The 24,791-nt window shown below is 39.5% G+C and overlaps 1 protein-coding gene across 4 annotated transcripts; it reads left to right on the plus strand.

Annotated features, from left to right (window-relative positions):
* The first annotated feature begins 90 nt into the window (after positions 1–90).
* Positions 91–24,464, plus strand: eIF3a (eukaryotic translation initiation factor 3 subunit a). 4 transcript variants are annotated; one of them, XM_088256528.1, is made up of 18 exons: positions 91–320; positions 3,557–3,785; positions 4,440–4,908; positions 5,975–6,183; positions 6,913–7,079; positions 7,798–7,935; positions 9,780–9,984; positions 10,494–10,811; positions 11,567–11,759; positions 12,581–12,685; positions 13,861–13,990; positions 15,004–15,206; positions 17,070–17,221; positions 17,783–18,045; positions 19,341–19,563; positions 21,499–21,676; positions 22,037–22,328; positions 23,385–24,464. In XM_088256528.1, the coding sequence occupies exons 1-18, from the start codon at positions 272–274 to the stop codon at positions 23,429–23,431; spliced, it is 3,570 nt and encodes a 1,189-aa protein (XP_088112654.1). In that variant the 5' UTR covers positions 91–271; the 3' UTR covers positions 23,432–24,464. The 4 variants fall into 4 exon arrangements, with proteins under 4 accessions (XP_088112654.1, XP_088112655.1, XP_088112657.1 ...); XM_088256529.1 differs by having other exon boundaries at positions 22,040–22,328; XM_088256531.1 differs by having other exon boundaries at positions 19,344–19,563.
* Positions 24,465–24,791: the final 327 nt, after the last annotated feature.

Below are 24,791 nucleotides of genomic sequence, written 5' to 3' on the forward strand. Positions count from 1 at the left end.
CTGAAAAATATACTTTGAACAAAGATAGGTATCTACCCACAAATGGAATAATCAATAATTTTCTATGGTCAAAATTCAACATCCGTTTCCAGTTTGAATTTGGCATTTGATCCGCATGTCTTTTTTATTGGCGGCCATCTTGCGTCTGCCGCGAAGTGTTTTCTTCGGCGATAAAGCCGGCTAATTTTCCGAGATTACATGGACATATTACTGTCTACGCGTGTTTTTGTGCAGTGATAGATGTGTTGTGACTGAAAACCATTAATTCAAGATGGCTAGATACGGTCAAAGACCAGAAAATGCTCTCAAAAGAGCGAATGGTATGTATCCAACTGTCAATATGGTTCCATCCACGTTGCACTTATATAAGTTACTTTAGCACTATATTAACTTAAAACAACTATATTTAAAAGTCGGATAAAGGCATTTACGACCGGTCTTTATTGATAAATTAATCTCCTTGCCTACAACATTGCGCAAAATAATCACCTTCAAGCTAAATCGATGTCACGACATGGTGTTATTCTTTTCATCGGATTTTGAGTGTTGTATTTTCAAAACGGTTCATAGTTTTTACAACTTGTAATAAAACGAATAAATACCTACTTTAAACTGAGTCGTCACTTGTTTCCAAATGGCGAACGGTTATAAATAGTCTACATAAATAGATAATAAATTTAGAACACAAGAAAAACATATTACACGCTTGACGTTCGCGTATTGCGCGAGATATTCCGCCAAACAATGGAAGATCTCGTTAATTAGGTCACCCAATCAAATAATTATTTATATTTCCCTGAAATGGCAAATAATATAAGAATGAAAATATGAATTGATCTTTTGCTGCGTTATCGAATTTGGTCGTGACCCTATTGATGACATTTAAAAGTACATTAAAATAAATACATACTTAACCCTCCCTTCCCGGTGTTGTATACCTTGTACACATTGCTTCTAATAACCATCAATATCTCTATAAATATAATAAATTCAAGGCTAAGATTTTAGGTATTTCTCCAAAACATATTTACGCATTGATTTAAAAAATAATATTAATAATAATCAGAATTTATCGGGTACATCGGAGCTATTTTGTGAATATGTGAAACAAATTCGCGTACAAATTCACATCTCACTCTTGCATACTTGCACTATGCAAGCGTGAGGAGCTCAAAGCTCAATGTTCTCTGGCTAGCGGCAGTCGGCAGTCGCTTTTGGGCTTCCTACAAGAGTGGACCTATGGTTGTTCCTTGAGCTTTGCCAGATGGATTTTTAATGTTTTCAGCAAATAAGTCTAAATTATTACATTTTTTTACTGCATTTATAATTAATTAAGCGATTAAGGAAACACTTGAGTTTATTAATGGTACTAGTTTCGGAAGCTAAACTTCCATCGTCAGGTCTGAATAATAACTCAATAACATTAATAAACTGGTATAAAAACAAGTCTGTCCGCCTCCGTAGTGTAATGGTCAGCATGCTCGGCTACCGTTCTGGAGGCCCCGGGTTCGATTCCCAGGGGGAATTAATAAATATTAGTGATTTTTTCACTCTAATTTTTATTCAATATTACACTGGACTGGTACCTGAAGTGGAGGGCTGATCACCTTTCCTTAATGTGTAATCGATCGAGATGACACTGCGTTTATATGAAGCAGTGCCCTATGCACCATTGGGGTGCGGTAAGGGATTTATTATTTATTATAAAAACAAGTGTTCCTTAATCACTGTAGCATATCTTACCACAAAGCAAATGCCGAAAAAATAAATAAAATATCAATTAAGGGGATTGGCTATGTATGTCTATTTTTTTATTGTGTAGTGACTACCCAACACCGGGACGCACATTTTTATTTTAGCGCCGAAAGGGAAAGATTAAATGCAATGAATACTATTATTTTTGACATCTCATCAAAGATGAAGAAGAATATGGAAGTCTGGGCATTTACGGGGCTGACGACCGTCACAGGCTGGTTTAAGTGATCACTTTACACACGTGTAACATTCACCAATTCTACCCATTATTGACAACCACACTACTCAAATTCTTGGAAGTTCTGTGTATATGAACCAATTTAGAAACCTTGTTCTTGAATCACTAGAACTTCACTAGAGACATCTATTGGTGAGATGTAAAGAAGCTTTTTATTAAGCAGAAACTCTTATATTAGTATGTGAGATCCGAATCCTGGATTATAATCACACACATGAGAAACGCCAGAAAATACCATTTTCATTTTTATTGTTTAAGCTTATAATTTAACCAGACAATTTATTTACAACATTTGAGTGTGTCCAAATACAAAATCAAAATGAACACACTCAAAATATTGTCAATGAATACTAGTTAAGCGTTACTTAAACCTTTTCCGTAATGGACGCTTTGCAAATTCGGAAATTTTTACATTCATCTTTTTTTATGTCTACTAATTCCTACTTTTTATTCTATTATCTATGCAATAGATTCTAATGTATGAATAAGATAATTCAGAATTTTGCAGAAGTATAGTATAGTATAATATAGAATATAAGTAAATATAGTTCCTTTTTTATGTGAAAAAAGATGGAAGTTTGAGCATCCCAGGGCTTACGACCTGGCCGACTTAAACGATCACTTTATACACTTGTGTAACGTTCACCGTTCTGTCCATTATTGAACGTCAATATCGCATTAATTCTTGAAGCCTGTATATATGCGATGGTCGTGGAAGCTTTTACATGTCTGTACGGTTTTTGATACTTTTAGAAATATGGCCGATTGTAGCGCCATCAGTCGAGCGATTTGTGAAGTACTAGTTTATTGGGGAGCCATGGTTATCAATGAAAAACGAATGTTTCGATAGGGAAAAGACCAAGGTAACAGATGTGGCTCAAAGAGTCACGGAACTAAAGTGGAACTGGGCAGGTCATGTGGCACGTATGTCTGAGGATAAATGGACGAAGCAGGTGCTTGACTGGAGGCCTAGAACAGGACACAGAAGCGTGGGTAGGTTGACAGACAAGATGGTCCGATGACATTAGGAAAGTGACGGGCCTTTACTGAAAGAGAATCACGTCCAACAGACAATTCGCTAACTCCTTTCAAGAACGTCATAAATCAAAAAACTTGATTTTTCAGGAGAACGTTTTTAGAGTTCAAAAATATAATACAATGTATTAAAAATAAATATCTATTCACTTATTGAACTTTTTACTGTACAACAGATCGTTTTAGGTAAAACCTGAAGGTTTTTTCTCCATTTGAAAAATATTTAGTATATTTAAAAAAAAATAATTAAACAATACCTTTTCTTCAAAATGCAAAAACAACACTTTCTGCCCTGTAGCAGATAAATATTAAGTTAAAAATATGCCGCTTTTGCTGGGATATAGTACATTTTCTGGGCATTCCGAAAACATGCACATCTGAAAATTGACAATATTTGATTTATGACGTTCTTGAAAGGAGTGATCGAATTGTGGAAATCCAAGAGGGAGGCCTTTGTTCAATACTGGACACAAATAGAAGGCTGAAGTAAGTAGGTATGGTTATCAAAGATGTTTTTGCAAATTGCAGAGTTCATGGAGATCGGGAAGCCGGCGCGGGCGCTGGACACGCTGCAGGAGGTGTTCCGCAACAAGAAGTGGTCGTACAACTGGTCGGAGAGCGTGCTGGAGCCCATCATGTTCCGCTACCTGGAGCTGTGCGTGGAGCTGCGCAAGTCCCACATCGCCAAGGAGGGCCTCTTCCAGTACCGCAACATGTTCCAGTCCGTCAACGTCGGCTCCCTCGAGAATGTCATTAGGTAACCCTACAATAATATGAATTTCTTTGGCTTTTCACCCTTCTAGAGTGTTCTAGCCAGCGTCGAGTTTTTTTTTGTTTACACTTTTTACATTTGAATTTAAATATTAGTATTTCTGTTAGTGGGGTTAGTTTCATTAGTAATGTTAGTTTGATTACTTGGTTATTTTACATTTTATTTATCTTTATTTCAAACATAAAGGTACAGTTCAAATGTAGACTATAAAACCACCCCTCTTCAAACCCTCATCCGCACCCAATGGTGCATAGGGCACTGCATCGTATTGACGCATTGACGCATTGTGTTATCTTGATTTATACTTACATGAAGGCAAGGTGATCACTTCTGCACTTCAGGGACCAGTACAGAATAATAAGTAAAAAATCACCAGTATTTATTTTTAACCCCCACCCCCCTGTGAATCGAATCCGGCACCTCCAGAACGGTAGCCGAGCGTGCTGACCATTACACTATGAAGGCGGACATGCGTTGATATGATATTTGTATGTCTTGAATATTGTAAGAGATGTCTCCACATGTCTTAGTGTATCGTAATTATCTGGAGAGATGAGCTTTGACTAGTAATATGTATAAGCAGGAAAGTGGTATATGTCGAGATGTAATGGTAATTGAGCGAGGTGTTGTCGGCTGCAGGGGGTACCTGCGCATGGCGGAGCAGCGCACGGAGGCGGCGCGCAAGCAGTCGGCGCAGGCGGTGATCGACATCGACGACCTGGACAACCTGGCCACGCCCGAGTCCATCCTGCTGTCGGCGGTGTCGGGCGAGGACGCGCAGGACCGCTCGGACCGCACCATCCTCACGCCGTGGGTCAAGTTCCTCTGGGAGTCCTACTGCCAGTGCCTGGAGCTGCTGCGCACCAACGCGCACGTGGAGACCCTCTACCACGACATCGCGCGCATGGCCTTCCAGTTCTGCCTCAAGTACGCGCGCAAGACGGAGTTCCGCAAGCTGTGCGACAAGCTGCGCAAGCACCTCGAGGACATCTCCAAGCTGTCCGTGCAGACGGGCAACGTGAGCATCAGCAAGCCCGAGACGCAGCAGTTCAACCTGGAGACGCGCCTCTTCCAGCTGGACAGCGCTATACAGATGGAGCTCTGGCAGGTAAATACCATTTCTTCCAGGAGCGGCTTGCTCGTGTGAACTGACTATACAAATGCTTGCATCGTAACGTGTTACTTTACGACGAAATGTTGCGGTACACGCCAATATGTGCACACAGTAAACAATGGTTGAATCAGGGAAAATGTTATGATAATTTATGTGAAGTTAAAATGGAAGAAAAAATTTTATTTCTTAAGTTAGCTTATATTACAACTAACATAAACTATTATTTATACTTAATTTACATCTATATATATATTTATATCTCCTTACAGTAAACAAAACATTTATTTTTAAATTCTTTTCATTCTTGATACATTCAGGCATCTCATCATACATTTTCAAACCCTTATACTAGATTTATATTATCCACTGACACTTCGTGATGGAATTGCATTTTTAATTTATTATTAGATTAAAACCAATATTTTTAGCTTTTCCACTTTTTTATTTGACCAGCGACCGGGTTTCGTCGTTACCGACATCAGTCTGATGATGTCGGTAACGACGAAACCCGGTCGCTGGTCAAATAAAAAAGTGGAAAAGCTAAAAATATTGGTTTTAATCTAATAATAAATTAAAAACCCTTATACATTTAACAATTTTGAGACTCGGTTTTTTTCAACAATGGCTTATTTTATAGTTTGGTCTTATTTTATCATTATTTCTAGTAATATGTTCATGACAATTTTTATTTAAACTATTTTATCCTTAAAATATTTTGGTAATTTATTGTTAAAATTTTATTTACAAAGATCAGCATATTAAATTTAAGTCTTATTTATTTTTTTACCAGAATGTTAATAATAATAGTATGTAACCACTCACTGTTGATTGATCTATATTTACGTTGGTAAATAGGTTGACGACATCGAACGACACTAATTTTGCATTTTTGGGGGAGTACCAGGTTTTTTACCAAATTTAAGTCTCTTTTTTTATAGATAACCAGTTTAGTTCTTCTCTCATTTTTTCTATATTCAATGAATAAGTGTGAAAAGTGGCAAAATTTTGAAATGATACAGTTTGATTGCACATTTGAATTCCCGTTTGTTTGAACATTCAGGAAGCCTACAAGGCCATCGAGGACATCCACAACCTGATGAACAACTCGAAGAAGGCGCACGCCGCCAAGACCATGGCCAACTACTACGGCAAGCTGGCGCTCGTCTTCTGGAAGGCCGGCCACTGCCTCTTCCACGCCGCCGCGCTGCTTAAGCTCTTCCAGATCTCCAAGGAGCTCAAGAAGAATCTCACCCCGGAGGAGCTGCAGAGGTACGCTTCTTTTCTTCTTCCTCTCTACCCTTCTGTCCTCCACCGCTGGATATCGGCCTCTTCCGTATCCTTCCATTCCCTTCGGTCTGTTGCTGCTAGCAGCTAGTTTCTACCTGCGGCTATGTTGTCATACCATTTTTTTTTTGGTCTTCCGACGCATCTTTTTTCACCCAAGGTCTCCATCTCGACTTTTTAATTTTAGTCCACCTTGCAGGGTCCTGTCTTGCAACATGTCCCGCCCATTGCCTCTTTAGCCTTGCTACGCAATCCATGATGTCCGCTATCAAATGTCAAATGTCCCCAGTATACAAAATGAAATACAGCTTTTTTTAAATATAATATAGATGAAGAAGGATATGAAAATCTGGGTATTTACAGGGCTTATGGTCTATAGGCTGTTAAGATGATTTTTTTTTTTTTTTTTTAAATATAATAAAGATGAAGAAAGATATAGAAGTCTGGGTATTTACAGGGCTTATGGCCTATAATAGGCTGGTTAAGTGATTACACTTTACACACGTGCAACATTCACCATTCTACCCATGATTGACAACCACACTAATCAAATTTCTCAATCCTCTTGGGCTGGAGAATGGCCAAGATGTCGGGCAGGACGCCTCCCCGAGTGATGGTCACGCCCGAGAGCAGCTTGTTGAGCTCCTCCTCATGTCACGTTGGAAGGCCAACTTCTAGACTAGCACATATGTATATAAGGATTGTCTGTTTCAGTTTGGCTTGCACGGTGCTGGTAGCCGTGCTGTCCATCCCGCTGCCGTCCCTGCACCCGGAGTTCGACCGCTTCATCGAGACGGACAAGAGCCCCGTGGAGAAGGCGCAGCGCCTCGCCGTGCTGCTGGGCCTCCAGCAGCCCCCCACGCGCGTCTCCCTGCTCAAGGGTAACAGACCATAACTCACAACTGTCAAAATAATTTAAATTTAATCATTATATATTATTATATAGTTATATAGTGTTATTCTATTTCCGAATCTTTGTTAAAAAATATATAAAAAACTAGGCATTGCCAATGTGATACAATTAACTGTTCCGATAAAGTTTCTATTTGACAATGATATCCTTACGTTTAACTAATTTGTTGTGAAAAAAATAATACATTTTTCAAACTATTTGTTTTCTCTCTTACAATGTGGATTCATCAAATAGTGATATCGGAAGTTTGTAATACTCAAAAGTAGTGATAGTGACAGTGAAATTGGCATGTTTACCAATCAGAGGGTGCTCATTGATAGTAAATTATATTTATACCTATAGATGAAATCATCGGTAACTTCCGAAACTAGTAGTGATTCAATATAAAACTCAAGTGGTTTAAAACAAGTGTTCTGTTTTGTACTTGTAAGTTTTGAACTTGGTGGAACTGCATTTTATAGAATAAAATAAAAACGAATTTTATTTGAGCAGCAACCGGGTAGTGTTTTGTTTTTATTTTGTTCATACCCAATAAAAAGAACCATTTTGCAGAAAAGTCTACAGCATACATATAAGAAAATTACTTTCTTATATTTTAACATGCATATGAGAAAATAATCTTAGCACTAAAACAGTTGATACTGCTGCCTGGCAAACAGAGATTAATGTAGTTTTGTAAATTGCAGAGATTGTGCGGCTGAACGTGGTTTCCCTGGCCTCCCCGGAGCTTAAGGACCTGTACAACTGGCTGGAGGTGGAGTTCGACCCGCTGGTGCTGTGCAAGAAGGTCTGCGTCGTGGTAGACACCCTGGAGAAGGAAGAAGGTAATTTCTCCGAGAGTTCCGAGCTAGTAATCTAAAGAAGCTAAAAATCTCAATCCATCCCGATCTGTAGTAATATATAACCATTTTTAATTCTAATTTTATTTGGTGAATACCACTATTTCTTAAATTCTATTGTGACACATCGCTCACTCTTCTTCGCTCATCGAAGAGAGAAGTCTGGAAAACTTACCTTTACGTAAAAGTACAACATTTTGAGTATGTCCAAATACTTGATCACAAATCTGGATTATCTCCAATTATAGGAGTAATTTTTATATTATTTTTGCCATTCGCATATGTGTGGTTTGAATCCTGGATTATAATCTCATACATCGCTCACTCCTTTCAAGAACGTCATAAATCAAAAATTGTCAATTTTCAGTTGTGCATGTTTTCGGAATGCCCAGAAACTGTACTATATCTCAGCAAAAGAGGCATATTTTTAACTTAATATTTACCCGCTACAGGGCAGAAAGTGTTGTTTTTGCATCTTCAAGAAAATGTATTGCTTAATTATTATTTTTTAAATACTAAATATTTTTCAAATGGAGAAAAAACCTTCAGGTTTTACCTAAAAAGATCTGTAGCACAGTAAAAGGTCCAATGAGTGGCTTGATATTTATTTTTAATACATTGTATTATATTTTTAAACTTCATAAACATTCTCCTGGAAAATCGAGTTTTTTGAAATATGACGTTCTCGAAAGGAGTGAGCGACATGTTTCGATGCGTGGCGCATCATTTTCAAGCATTGTGCATGGAAACACGTGTCACAATAGATTTGAAGAAATAGTGATATTTACCAAGTAGAAATAATAACAAGTACGCATTAAGCGCGTTTATGTATCAAGGGGACAGATTAAAGGCTCGCATTCTTTGCAAATCTTGAAGTACAGATACTCATGCTACTGATGACGCACGCTTATGAGCTGTATACATTTGATTGAAATAAGCACGCCCGTTTACATACTTTGATACTAGCATGCTTATAAGCAAACCCGTTCAGAGGCGCTCAGAGCATGTCTCTCCTATCTGCGCTGCAGGTAACACGTTCAAAAATATAACGGCTGTTTTTTTTTAAAATAAATATTTGTGTATTTCAATTTCATACTATTTCTGTGAGCCTGAGCAGCTCATTATTAGAAATAGTTATAAAATTGTGGTACAGTGGGTTCGAATCGAGAAACTCTGACTTAAGAGTCTGCGACACTAACCACGGGACCATGACCCGACACAGCATGATTTTTTTTTTGGATTTTTTGAGCATGCTTATTTCTACAACATTTTGAGTGTGTCCAAATACTTGTTCACAAATCAGGTTTATCTTCAATTATATGAGTTATTTTTCATATTATTTTTGACATCTCATCAAAGATGAAGAAGAATATGATGGTTGTCAGCCCCGTAAATGCCCAGACTTCCATATTCTTCTTCATCTTGGATGAGATGTCAAAAAGTAATATGCTTATTTCTACATACCTTCTTCTAACCCTTATCCGCACCCAATGGTGCATAGGGCACTGCATCATTAAATACACAAAGGAAAGGTGATCAGCCTTCCGCTTCAGGTACCAGTTCAGGGTCATATTAAATAAATATTAAACTGAAAAATCACTAATATTTATTTTGACCCTCTTGGGAATCGAACCTGGGTCCTCCAGCATGGTACCCTAGGGCACCAACCACTTCACTATGGAGGTGAACATATTTCTACATACACTTATGCTATTAAGTAGCAATTGCTCAATAATGCCACGTTTTTGTACTAATAATGAGTATGTGCGCTGTTTCTTGGTCTAGACCTTTACTGTTTGTCTTGATTGATGATTGGTTGTGGTGTGCAGGGTCCCCGCTGTGCCAGTACGTGTCGGCGCTGCGCGACGTGGCGCTGGTGCGGCTGGTGCGACAGGTGGCGCAGTGCTACCAAAGCATCCGTTTCGCGCGCCTGCTGGAGCTGGCCGTGTTCGCCGACCCCTTCCACCTGGAGCGCCTGCTCGTGGACTGCGTGCGCCACAACGACATGCAGATACGCATCGACCACGCCAACAAGTCAGTTGTTCCCGCTTTCATGCATCTCCTCACACTCCTAACCCGACTGCTTTCAAGGCAGACTCTGCTTCAGCTTCTGCTGACAGGCGTAGTTGGCTAAATTAAATTAAATTTAAAAAAAGGAAGAGCTACCGCTATGTTGAACAATATCTCATTGGATATTGATGTGTTCCATGTGTCTGAAAGAGTTTTCTGAAGCGGGATTCTTCTACACCTTTAGCAATACGGCTGTCCAAATTTAAAACACAGTAATGGACATTTTTTTGTAGTACGTTTTTTTTTTGCATTTTTGGACTAAGTAGAGTCTACTTAGTCCATAAATGAAAAAAAACGTACTACAAAAAAAATGTCCCTTACTGTGTTTTAAATTTGGACAGCCGAATAGTTCTTGCATATATTTTATTTTAATGAATACGATATAAATTTTTATATAGTTTGTAATGTATATATTAATTGAAATTGAAATACATCAGGGGTAGGATTGTCTGACCAGTGGTGTGTTTGACCAGGTGCATCCAGTTTGGCGTGGAGCTGAGCGAGGCGTCGCGCGAGGCGGTGGCGGAGGGCCCGTTCCTGCAGCACATGCCCTCGGAGCAGGTGCGCGGGCAGCTGGTGCGCGCAGCGGGCGCGCTGGGCCGCGCGGCCGCGCTGGTGGGCCCGCGCCGGCGCCGCGTGGAGCGCGAGCGCGCGCGCGCCGCCGCCGTGCAGCACTACCACGAGAACAAGGTGCGCGAGCACCAGCGCGTGCTGCAGCGCCACAAGATCATCGAGGACCGCAAGGAGTACATCGAGCGCCTCAACACCGTGCGCGAGGAGGAGGAGGCCAGGTCAGTCCAACTCAGGGGTCGTCAACCTTTTTATGCCTATTCCAAAAATTGTCTGCAGCATTTAGCACTGATTGCAAGTACGCGATTGGCAAATCGAGCAAAGGGTTAACTCAGGTCAAAGACATAACTAGTATGAGTGAATGGAATTAAAAAAGCATTAAAAAAAAAGCTTCTTTTCATCTCACCAATAGATGTCTGTAGTGAAGTTCTATTGATTCAAGAATAATGTCTCAAAATTGGTTCATATATACAGAACTTCCAAGAATTTGAGTAGTGTGGTTGTCAATAATGGGTAGAATTGGTGAATGTTACACGTGTGTAAAGTGATCACTTAAACCAGCCTATGACGGTCGTAAGCCCCGTAAATGCCCAGACTTCCATATTCTTCTTCATCTTTGATGAGATATCAAAAAATAATATGCAAATAACTCCTGTAATTGGAGATAATCCAGATTTTGTGAACAAGTATTTGGACACACTCAAAATGTTGTAAAAAAAGGATAGTTCGATAGTCAATGTAGGATTGCAGCGATGGCTATGGCACTTGGGGTTACATACCAATACTTGTACAAGCTTGTTTGATTTTCGCGTAGTAAAATGTGTACAAGTTTCTTGTGAATATTTTAAATTTTTTGCCACAGATTTAAAAAAAAAACAAGATCTCAATAAAAGAAAAAAATATAAATTCCTAAAAAAAATAAAAATATATCTTCCTTATCATATGATATGTCCTAAATATTGAAATGTGGTTGCAGGCGCCTGGAAGAGGTGGCTCGCCAGCAGCAGCTGGTGGAGCAGGCGCGCATGGAGGTGGAGAAGGAGGAGAGGGAGAAGCGGCGCCAGCAGAGCGAGATCCAGCTCATCAAGGACCGCCACCTCAAAGAGAAGATGCAGCAGATCAGCCTCACCGCCCACGGCCAGAAGGTGCTCAAGAAGCTGGACGAAGAGGTATGCCAACTGGTGGCTCGCCAGCATTCTATATAACCTTTTCATATAATATGTTGGATGATCACTGCAAATGGTGGCTCGCCAGCATTCTATAACCTTTTCATATGATAAAAGCAGCTAGAAGAGGAAGTATGCGTATATCACTGCAAATGGTGGCTCGCCAGCATTCTATAACCTTTTCATATAATAATTATTTTTAAAGGCCTTTTACACTAATAATAATTTTGATAAAACACTTAAAACTCAAAATAATTTAATTAATAATAAATAAAACTGTTTTTTTTTTAAAAATAAGTTTTGTACTTGCATTTCTTGGTGGAACTGCATTTTGTATAATAAAACATCAACTTTATAGTTTTTAACAACTTGTAAAAGTGGAATAAACTGTATACTTTTTTTAAATTTATTTTTATTATTTTTTTATTTATTTGTATACATTTATTTAAATCACATTTTTTACATATTTATAATTTTTTTTGCAGAGACCCACCAAGCCACCTTGTGTGTCTTGTCGGTGGAGCTCTTTTTTAATACTTTTTTTTATTGTATTTAACGATTTTAACCCACATATACATACATATACACACAAAAAAAGAGAGAAAAATTCAGAATATAAACATTTTACAATTTTCATAACTTAATGTGGATTAAGTTGTGTCCCAAGGACACAACTCTAAAATTTACACTAAACTTCGCATACAGTGTTTGAAAATGATACGTAATGAATTGAAACACTTGTCGCAATAGATTAGAAAAAATAGTGATAATTACCGAGTAAAAAAAATTATATACTAATTTTCATTTGACAATTTTATTTCCAGGATATCAAGAAGATTGACGCTGACACCATCGCACAGAAGGAGGCCGAGGAGCTGATGAAGGAGCGCCGCGAGCTGCAGGCCCGACTCAAGTCACAGGAGAAGAGGGTGAGAGGGGGTTACGTTACTAAAATTAAAAAAAAACAAACAAAAAGCAACATTTTGAGTGTGCCCAACTTCTTCTTCTAACTCTTTTTCGCAACCAATATTGCATAGAACACTGCATCGCATAGAAGCAGTGTTTTCTCAATCGTTAAATACACAAGGAAAGGTGATCAGCCTTCCGATTCAGGAACCAGTCCAGGGTCATGTTAAATAAATATTAGGCTGAAAAATCACTAATATTTATTTTTACGCTCTTGGGAGTTTAACCCGTGACCTCCAGCACGGTAGCCTAGCGCGCTAAACACTATACTATAGAGGCGGACAAAAATTTGTGCTCAAATACTTGTTCACAAATCTGGGTTTCTCCATTTATTTTTACATTAATTTACATCTCAACATAAGTGAAGGAAGAATATGGAAATCTATATTTTTCATAGATATTAGAAATGAATGTTAGGCTGAACTAGGGATGGTTAAAAAGGTTAAGAAAAATTCTTTAAGGTGGTATGGACATGTGGATCGCATGGATAACGAGAGAATGACTAAGAAAGTACATTTGGCGAATGTGAACAGGAGAATAAAGACGGCCAAATAAGACTTTGCACGACCAGATCAATCAGAGCCTATAAATCTGGTGGTGTCAAAAGTCTACATAATCGGAGGGCATGTATAACTGGATGTATGGATGGATGTGAAGGAAGCTAAGAGAGTATTTCAGGATAGAAAAGTGTAGCATTCTATCCTCTGCCTACCCTTCAGGGAAACGGCGTAATGGTAATAATAAGTAGTAGTATTATTATTAGTATATTCTACATCTATTTACAACATTTTGAGTGTGTCGAAATACTTGTTCACAAATCTGGATTATCTCCAACTATAGGAGGATTTTTCATATTATTTTTTGACATCTCATCAAAGATGAAGAAGAATATGGAAGTCTGGGCATTTACGGAGCTGACGACCATCATAGGCTGGTTTAAGTGATCACTTTACACACGTGTAACATTCACCAATTCTACCCGTCATTGACAACCACACTACTCAAATTCTTGGAAGTTCTATATATGAATGAACCAATTTTGAACATTGTTCTTGAATCACTAGAACTTCGTCTATGTTGAGATGTCAAAATGTAGTGACTTGTTAGTTTCCGGCTGATTGGTTTATTCTCTGGTCAGGTGGACTACTTGGAGAGAGCCAAGCGCATCGAGGAGGTGCCGCTGCTGCAGAAGATGCTGGAGGAGAAGCGGGTGCAGGACAAGGCCTTCTGGGAGCAGCAGGAGGAAGAGAGGATCAAGCATCTCAAAGGTACGAACCAAACACCACTGTTTTTTACCCGGACATCCAATGGTTTTAGAAATTTTGTCAAAAAAAGTCTGCTTTCTTTATAGTGTCTTGGTTTTCTCTGATTGATATGTCTAATGTTGGTTTTTCTGATTGATATGTAAATGCGATCCCTCAGACGAATGTGTGGCAAAACGATGTTTGATAGATGTTCGAATGATGAAATAAGGAAAGAATGTAAGGCTGAGATAAGCATTATCGATAAAATTAAGAAAGGTGTGTTGAGATGGTTTGGACATGTGGAGCGTATGAGTGAAGAAAGAACGGTTAAACAAATTTATGAGGCGAATGTAGTTGGAAAAAGAAGCAGAGGACGAGGTAAACTTGGCACAATCAGGTATGTCAAATACTTGAAAGCGGCCGGGTCAGGAGTCGTAATAATCGTCGGGTATGTATGAGGAGATGCATGAATGTAGAAGAGGCAAAGAATGTTTGCAAAGACAGAGTGGTGTGGCGTTCGATTCTCTCTGCCTACCCCTGCGGAGAAGCGGCGTGATGGTTAGTTAGTTAGTTAGTAATATTTCAACTGTACCTTCTTAAATCCTGACGCTCGTGATAAGTCAATGCATTCTTGAAAAATTTAAAAAGAGTTTCCAGTTTTTTACTTATTAAAGAATATAGTAAAGATAGACTTATTTCATAGAATCAACTATTTTACTTATGAAAATGGGTGAAAGTATTATTTTTACTAAAATTTGTTTTAGATACAATGATAAAAGTAATACCAATAGAGCAATGCGTATTAACACTTAGTGTGCCGGTGTCCTTGAAATTTAATAGGCCATTTTTTGTAATGATTGCATAGTGGTAGCAATAAATGTCACGGGTTAAACGAACACCGTAATATCCCTCCTAAAACACCTTAGACTTTCACTTAAACAACGAATAGCTTCTAGACTGAGAACGATCCAAGACTGGCTCGTAATAGTTCCAAATAACTCCCGAGACTTATGTGGTAACGTTCCCTATACTCGCAGAGGCCCGCGAGCTGGACCTGGCGACGGCGGCGCGCCTGAAGCGCATGTCGACGCACCGCGAGGAGTTCCTGAAGCGCCTGTCCACGGAGCGGCGCTCGGTGCACCTGGCCAAGGTGCAGCAGCACGAGGAGCTGGTGCAGGCCGAGCGCGTGCGCCGCCTCGCCGAGCGCGCTCGCCAGCGCAAGGAGGAGCGCAGCGCCACCGTGAGTCCCTCCCCTACTACTCACACTCTACTCCCATATCAACAAAATGGATCAAAGAGTTATAGAACGGGGCTACTTGAACTTGATGTGTTACTTGAGCCCACTACAAAAAAGAGATTTAAATCTGTATTTGTCCGCCTCCGTAGTGTAATGGTCAGTACTCTCGGCTACCGTTCTGGAGGTCCCGGGTTCGATTCTCAGGGGGGTCAAATAAATATAAGTGATTTTTTCACTCTAATATTTATTCAATATTACCCTGGACTGGTACCTGAAGCGGAGGGCTGATCACCTTTCCTTCATGTGTAAACGATCAAGATAACACAACGTTATATGACGCAGTGCCCTATGCACCATTGGGGTGCGGATAAGGTTTTTATTATTATTATTATTTGGTCTACAATGATGAATGTATCGTGACAATAAGTGTCACCTGTCAGGGAAACAATGAATCATGTCGATACGTTCATTATTGTAGACCAAATACAGACCTAAATATTTTTTTGCACTGGGCTCAAGTAACACATCAAAGTTCAAGTAGCCCCGTCCTACGGTATGTGGATTATTAATTTGGCAGGAGAAAAAAGTAACTCTGCAGGGATAGAATACGGAGGGATGATTTTGTGATAAGGTTTTTTGTGCTAAATCTTTAGCACTCGTTATATAGTGAAAGCTAATTGGAAATTATCAAAATAATTTAATGACTTTTACTTAAATACAAACTGATGTGCGATGGATGATGTTTGGAAAAAAAATTGTTTAAGAAAACAAAAGATTTAAAGAGAAAACAAAGAACAAAAGAAAACAAAACAATTGATTCAGCAGTTACTTAGTGATAAAATCTATCCATTAATAATACGTAATACAGTATTTAATAATGATTCGGAATACATCAAAATAAGTGACACAATAGATATTTAGATTTTAAAAATTTACCTACCCTTATTCACACCCTACAATGCATAGGACAATGTATCAAATTGACGAAATGTTTATTTGATTGTTTATTATATAAAAGCAAGATGATCAGTCCTGCTCTTATGTACCATTCCGGGGTTATGATAAATAAATATTAGAGTGAAAAATCACATATTTATTTTCTCCCCCCATGGGAATCGAACCCGGGACCACCAGTATGATAGCTAGACGCGCTAACCATTACACCACGGAGGTGGACAATATTAAATTTACTTAATTTTAATATTTGTTTATAGTTAAATCAAGCAGATTTTTTCCCGTCCATTGCGGTTTATTGACTTTGTAACACTTGTAATTTAGTCACACCTTGCCAAATGTGTTAACCACTACACTGCGGAAGTGGACAAGAGAAAGTGAAAATTTTTTACCAAGCATTAAATATATTACACTACGGAGGCCGTTCTGGAGGCTCCGGGTGTGATTCCCAGGGGGGGTCAAATGAATATCAGTGATTTTTTCACTCTAATATTTATTCAATATTACCCTGGACTGATACCTGAAGCGGAGGGCTGATCACCTTTCCTTCGTGTGTTAACGATCAAGATAACACTGTGTTTGTATAATGCAGTGCCCTATGCACCATTGGGGTGCAGATGCATTGAATGAAATAAAATATATATTTTTATACTCTTTTTAGTAAGAAATTATCAAATAAACTTGCATTAGAGACAGTTATACAAGGTAGCGTGGAAGTGTTTGATAATTGTAAATAGAAGAAGAAGACAAAACGCGTCACGTATTAAGATATACATAAATAAATGTAGAATTCAATCCAACATAAACCTTGTTTTATTTTGGATATATTACCCAACAATTTAGTGTGGAAGTATTTGTGGAACTAGCGTTGTTTGTGAAGCCATTTTAAGGCATGCGTGTTTTGTCCCCCAGTGGCACCGCGAGAAGGAGGCGGCCTCCCTGCGCCGGACCGAGGAGGCCCGCCTCGCCAAGGAGGAGGAGGAGCGCCGCGTTGTGGAAGAGCGCGAGCGCGAGCAGCAGGAGAAGGAGAACGCCATCCGCGAGAAGCAGGAGGCGGCCAAGAAGTGAGTCTCCAACATCTCACATGTCACTCACTCCTCTCAAGAACGTCATAAATCAAGAATCGTAAATTTTCAGTTGTGGATGTTTTCGGAATGCCCAGAAAATGTACTATATCCCAGCAAAAGCGACACATTTTTAACTTAATATTTACCCGCTACAGGGCAGAAAGATACTTTTTCATTACCATACCACAAAGTTACCGATGCTTTTGACATTCAAAAAAAAAATTATCTGTTGTTTTTCAATACCTCCCATTTGTATTATTTTTTGACATCTCATCAAAGATGAAGAAGAATATGGAAGTTTGGGCATTTACGGGGCTGACGACCGTCATAGGCTGGTTTAAGCGATCACTTTATGCACATGCAACATTCACCAATTCTACCCATTGTTGACAACCACACTACTCAAATTCTTGGAAGTCCTATATATATGAACCAATTTAGAAACCTTGTTCTTGAATCACTAGAACTTCACTAGAGATATCTATTGGTGAGATGTAAAGAATTTGTTTTTGTATTTAATTGTATTTTGTTTATAATTGTGTACTCTTCTCTCCCCAGGGAGCACCTGGCCATGGTGGAGCGCGCGGCGGCCCGGCAGCGCGCGCGCGAGGAGGAGGTGGAGCGCAAGCGCGCTGCGGAGCGCGAGGCGGCTGCCTGGCGCCGCGGGGACAAGGACAAGGAGCGCGCGCCCGAGCGGGAGCGCGCGCCCGACAGGGAGCGTGAGCCCGACCGCGGCGAGGAGGACTCCTCCTGGAGGAGGGGGGACGCGCCGCCGCCCGCGTCCGCCACCGCCGACAAGAAAGCCGAGCCCTGGAGACCATGTTGGTGTTACTCTTATCCTAGTTGTCAACACAGCCTGGAGACAAGATCTGCAGTCTGACTAGCCAATGCGTGACCTGAGTTGGCTTAATATAATACAATCTTTAGGTTCAAATCCTAGGCTGAGCCCTGGAGACCATGTTGGTGTTACTCTTTTCCTATTTGTCAACACAACCTAGAGCAAGGGTGGCCAACCCGCGGCCCGCGGAGCAAATCACACATTTTTTCCTTTAGTGTACACAAAACCACCAAATGAACATTCTATCGTGTGTAGTTCGTATCATATCCCATATCGCTCACTCGTTTCAAGATCGTCATAAATCTTTTCATCATTTTATTGTGTAGTGACTACCCAACACCGGGACACGCGTTTTATTTGAGCACCGGAAGGGAAAGGATAATATGGGCAGTATTTTTGTAATTCAAAGTGATTTACTTAAAATTATCTTTATATCGAATAATAATAAAACTAACTAACCATCACGCCGCTTCTCCGCAGGGGTAGGCAGAGAGAATAGAGCGCCACACCACTCTGTCCTTGCAAACATTCTTCGCCTCTTCCACGTTCATGCATCTCCTCATACATACCCGCCGATTGTTACGACTCCTAACCTGACCACTTTCAAGTATTTGGCATACCTGATCGTGCCATGTTGTTCTCGGTCTTCCTCTGCTTCTTTTCCCGCTAACATTCGCCTCATAAATTTGTTTTACCGTTCTTTCCTCACTCAATCGTTCTACATGTCCAAACCATCTCAACACACCTTTCTTAATTTTATCGATAATGCTTATCTCAGCTTTGCATTCCTTCCTTATTTCACTATTCGTACATCTATCATACATCGTTTTGTCGCACATTCTTCTGAGAGATCGCATTTCGACTGCATTCAGTCTACTTTCATCCTTCTTTTGCCAACTCCATGTTTCACTTCCATACATTAGAGTTGGAACCAGGACTCCGTTGTGCACTGCCAGTTTAGCTTCCGCTGATAGGTTTTTATTTGCTATAACTGATTTCAGTGCACCATTAACTTTGTTCCCAGCATTCACTCTCCTTTCTAAGTCTTTATCAATCTTTCCATCTTTAGAAAACATACTACCCAAATACACGAAATCATCTACCTGTTCCAAAATATCTCCGTTTACCAATATTTCACATTCAGATCTGCATTCTTCTCTTTCAAAAACCATAATCTTGGATTTCAAAAACCATAATCGAATAATAATAATCGTCCTATATAAATAAATTGTTATTGATGTGGAGATTTATATGGATGTTGTTATTTTCTACTTCAAGCAGCTCGAGTTCGCGGCAGCGCCGCCGAAGAGAAGGATAGGCCCGCCAAGGACAAGGAGGAAGGCAAGGAGGACAGGGTGGCCGACCGGGACAGGCCCGCCGACAGGGACAGGGGGGCCGACCGGGACAGGCCTGCCGACAGGGACAGGGGGGCCGACAGAGACAGGGGGGCCGACCGGGACAAGGCAGACACATGGAGGAGGGACAGGGACGGGCCTGACAGGTGAATTTCGCCATTTTAATAATTATCTTTTATAATATTGTGGGTTGATGGTACTTCAATTTCTGCATAATAATAATAATTTTATTCCAGCTTGACTAGGTGATGGGTGCAATACTTAACCGGCCATATTTTATCTACAACTAGATACATAGTATATAAAATAACAATAACAGCAAAACATTGAAAAGTGTAAATATAGATACGGGCTCAGAATTTTTGTATTCCTCTGTAATTCTTCTTCTTCTTCTAATCCTTATCCGCACCCAATGGTGCATAGGGCACTACATCGTATTGATGCAGTGTTATCTTGATCTTTAGTTACATGAAGGCAAGGGAATCGTTCCTGAGCTTCAGTGACCAGTTCAGGGTAATATGAAATAAATATTGTGTGTAAAATCACTAGTATTTATATTCCCCCCCCCTAGGAATTGAACCTGGGACCTCTAGCACGGTAGCTAAACACGCTACCCATTACACTATGGAGGCGGACAATCCTCTGTTATACAATTACATATTTCATTAAAGTATTATAATATTACGTTGCAGCAACGGAAATAAATAATTACTGAAAATTGGGAACAGCATCACCAATACGTTTTGTGGCAACCCACACATCTACTATGGCAACTCAAATCGAGTGAAGTAACGAACACAAATTGTGGTTTCTAGTTGAATACCACTTTAATTTATCAGAAGGGAAGCAAGATGAAAGCGGATTACTTTTAACACAAATTTATTCAGTTCTATAAAATTACAATCAAGAAAATACTTAAGAATAATCGCGTGATTCTAATATGAGAACAGTTGAAATACGTGTCGATCTGAGGACGGGCGGCGGCGAAGTGTAACGAGCTAGTTTCCGCTCGTTGCGGGCTCCGTGGTGTGTTCGTTACTTCACTCGATTTGAGTTGCTATAGTAGATGTGTGGGTTGCCACAGTTTCTCAGTGTGTGTGTGCCGTGCTTTGCATACACGCAGCTTGATACTGTTTGCGCCGATCTCCTAGTAGAGCAAAGTCGTCCTTCGGGGTGGTTGTGCCGCTACGGTGGCTATCGATTTATTTGTTTTTTCATTTTCAGATACTTACCAGAGCTAACATTATAAAACCGTTTCATTTCATCTTCAACTATGGTCAATAAAAGCAACATTTAAGAATATTCACATTTTCAGATACTTACCGGAGCTAACATTATAAAACCGTTTCATTTCATCTTCAACTATGGTCAATAAAAGCAACATTTAAGAATATTCACATTTTTTCTGTTTTTAAACCATATTTTCATATGGTATACACAATACATGCACGTGGAAGCTTTTAGCATCGTAAGGGAAAGGTTAAGGATCTAAATCCATCCCTGACTTGTGTCTCAGCAGCCATTAAATTTGTGGTGTCATTCACCTTACGGATCAAGTAACGTCTAGCGGCGATAACATACACCAGATAGCAGTTGGAGATTCTAGGAAAGCATTCCGTAGAACAATGGATCGACCAACGCGGCTTTCTCTCATCCCGGGTATCGAATAGCATCTGGAGATAACCTCAAAACGCTAGTAATAAATACTAATAATCTGATTCCAAGTGTGTTAATTTTAATCCCTGGCCTCATGTAACCATTCATTCATTCATTCAAACCCTTATCCGCACCCCAATGGTGCATAGGGCACTGCATCATATAAATGCAGTGTTATCTTGATCATTAACATGAAGGAAAGGTGATCAGCCCTCCGCTTCAGATACCAGTCCAGGGTAATATTGAATAAATATTTGAGTGAAAAAATCACTTATATTTATTTGACCCTCCTTGGGAATCGAACCCGGGACCTCCAGCACGGTAGCCGAGCGTGCTGACCATTACACTACGGAGGCGGACGTATGTAACCAGCGAGACCATAAATCCACTTCCTTTATAAAACTCAAAATGTATATCCTTGGCAGGGAGAGACGCGACGACCGCTTCCCCGAGCGCGACCGCTTCCGCCGCGACGACCGGGACCGAAGGGGAGACGACCGGGACAGGAGGGGAGACGACCGGGATAGGAGGGACGAACGGCCCGCCGCGGCAGGAGGCGGCAGCTGGCGACGCGCGGACGACGCCTCACCGCCACCCGCCCCCGTGAGTCTACCCTAATTTCACTGTCAAACCCATGGGACTTTTTCTCAGATATCTCAGGAATCGAACCGGCAATGCCAGTTTAGCAGTCGATAGTCTCCAGCTATGCCACAGCGGCAGTCCGTTGTTACAACAAAATATCTTATTAAAAATTGTTCATAAATTATCTGCGGTCCACGTACAATAAATCTTTGGAAAAGTAAGATCAACACATTGAAATTATTATTATTACCAGATACGTTTGCTTAGTTGCTAGCAAAAAACTAACCCTTTTTCTTCTTTTCAATTAAAATTTTTAAATGTAATGTCTCTTTGAAATGACCAATTTAAGATGAACGTTATTCATGCTGTCCCCGTTTCCAGCAGGAAAGAAGCAGCGCATGGCGCTCAAACAGGGACGGCCCGAGGGGGAGAGATGGCCCCAGAGACAGAGATGGACCGAGAGACGGCCCTAGAGACAGGGACGGCCCCAGAGACAGGGACGGACCCAGAGATCGGGACGGTCCCAGAGACGGACCCAGAGATAGAGACGGCCCGAGAGACAGGGACGGCCCAAGGGACAGGGAAGGTCCTAGGGACAGGGATGGCCCTAGGGACAGGGATGGCCCCAGGGAAAAAGAAGCACCCAGAAGAGTGCCACCTAAGGAAGATAAACGTAAGCATGATTGTAATATATTTTTTTTTAAATATACATATCGTAGTCATACAGGAGAAAGTGACCAAGTGCATTTTTTTTTTACAAAAACGTGATCATTGACTATTTGATATCTTACTAGCTTAATATTGCCCTGAAAAAAATCCCAAACGATTTTACACTTGGAAGTATAATATATTGACTCGTTAAAAATGACTAACTGCATTGATGTTTATTTTCTTGACAAGCAAAAGTGACTTAAATGGCCCTCCTGAACATTTTACGTTTTGTTAGTTGGTCACTTTCTCCTGTACGACTACGATATATTTACTGATGGCGTAGAAATATTTGAACTCGAGTAGAGTAGAACTTGAGTATTATTGTATCCAACACATCCTGTGTGTTGAACACGGCTCCCGTGTTCACGCAAATATTGCATACATGCGTTGAACACGGAAGTCGTGTTCAATGCATAAATGCACGCTTATACGCTTCAATTTGTCAGTATTTTGAGACGGTCAGTCGCAACCGCAGTTTTTCTGATAAACTCACACGACCGTGTGGTGTGCATGCATATTTGGTTGGCTCGGCCTGGAATGTTAACACATTGCTGCCGGCGGTTTTTTCATCGACCCTGACCCTAATTAGTATACTAATCACAAGTAACCGCAAACCCAATTCGATCTATACTATGTTTTTTGGCATGTCTTGCTCTACCAAAAGGAAGCGTTCATAAGCGCCTCCCGTTCTTTACCATCAGTATGTAAAATATGCTTTTAAGCGTTTCCCGCAAACAATGTGTTAAGTGCACTCATAAACGTCTCCTGATATGGATTTTTACCAGTTTCATGTGTTTTGAAGACATGGAAAAAATACACTTAAATATGATGTTTGAATCGAAAGTATAATTTGATTTTTAACAAAGTTATGGATTTTCAAAAACTTTGAGAAAAAAATTCCCAGGCTTTCTGTATAACATCAAGTATTTTATATGCGGTGCATGTGCTAATATTATTGGTGACAATATTTACATCTTTGCAGCAACTATTTTTAGTAATGATTTGTTTTTTTTTCCAGCCCGCGATCCGGATGCTGACGACTGGCAGTCTGTCAAGCGCCGCTAAGCGTCTCCTCGGTCTTCTGAACAGTCTTCTTAAACCTGCAGTATATATTATGCTTACCAACATATTTAAGAACGCCTTGTAAACTATTTATTTAACCTCACTGTATACGGGCGAATCCATCATCAAATAAATATCTCCAAACGTTACTTTTTAAATACGATGAAGACATTAAATCTGTGGCTGTTCTTCATCAGTTACGAACAGTCATTTGAAAATAAATAGACAAAAAAAAAACCTATCTTTTTTATGATTTTTTTTAGTTCATGTCAAAATGGGGGGTGGCTATTTGTTTTGATAAGGAGAGCGTTGGTGCACCGTAAAAACGTTTTAATCCTTCTTCGCCTGTTCGCAATCCAGGGTCAATCTACAAATAGTCGCTGACCTATTTTGTGGTCGTTTTTCTCGATAGTAAAATCTCTAATTTTCCCCAACCGATTTTCATCCAAAACACACCTTTAGAATATACATTTTAGATATTTTGCTATCGACACTTAACGATTTTATTGAATTTATCTCCAAATTCATAACACTACTCCCTTACAATTTAAATCAAATTGTTTTGTTACATCTGAGCAGCATCTAAAACATGCATTTAATCTTTTATTGAGATGTTAAAACTAGCCTTTACTGGTTTTTTAAAAAGTATTTTTTCATATTAAAATTGTTTTTAGTTTTTTAAACATGATGATTTGCAAAAGTTGCATTCATATTTATAGGAAAAACAGTCTAGTTTAAAATTGTTTTTCCTACATTTTCTCTTTCTATTTTATCTTCAGAATAAAATATATGATATATGTACGTAGAAATAAATGTTGAAAATTATCCAGCATAATGAAAAGAAAATATTTGTACGAAATTTGTCACAATGTCATCTGGACTCCGTAGGTAGGTTTACAATGATCAGATTGTAACCCGTGGTTTGTTAGCTTTTATATGGCAACTTTTGCTATATTTATCTATATTATTATTAGGTAATGTTATGGTGTATTTTCTTCATATGTTGCTGGGATAAATAAATAATTTTTGAAAAATTTATCAGTGTTTTCATTTGCAATTATAATACCTCTAACTAGAATTCTAACAGTTATTACTAGAATTAGTATTAATTCTTATGAATTATACAGATACAGTACAAAAAAATGTTGATCTGAAATTAAGGACAGCAAAATTTAAAAATATTTCAAGGTAGTAAATAATTAATCATTTTACAAAGTATATTTTTTTACTTTTTTTGGAAAGTAACCACAGTTTTTTCTTGATAAAATATTGAAAACAATGGATGAAATTTATAGTATTATTTTTTGTTAACATCTTCAAAATCCTTTAAAAATATGTAAAAGAGGCTTTTTTGCATTTCCCG

This window comes from Brachycentrus maculatus, unplaced genomic scaffold (genome assembly GCF_059751285.1).
Source record: "Brachycentrus maculatus isolate JH-2025_06_01 unplaced genomic scaffold, ASM5975128v1 h1tg000061l, whole genome shotgun sequence".
Taxonomy (NCBI): Eukaryota; Metazoa; Arthropoda; class Insecta; order Trichoptera; family Brachycentridae; genus Brachycentrus; species Brachycentrus maculatus.

Excerpts from the sequence above, each read along its gene's own strand:
- eIF3a (XM_088256528.1), top strand. The coding sequence starts at position 272 with ATGGCTAGATACGGTCAAAGACCAGAAAATGCTCTCAAAAGAGCGAAT. Across the intron at positions 12,686-13,860 it reads TCAAGTCACAGGAGAAGAGG|GTGGACTACTTGGAGAGAGC; the intron begins GTGAGAGGGGGT and ends TTCTCTGGTCAG. Across the intron at positions 22,329-23,384 it reads GCCACCTAAGGAAGATAAAC|CCCGCGATCCGGATGCTGAC; the intron begins GTAAGCATGATT and ends TTTTTTTTCCAG.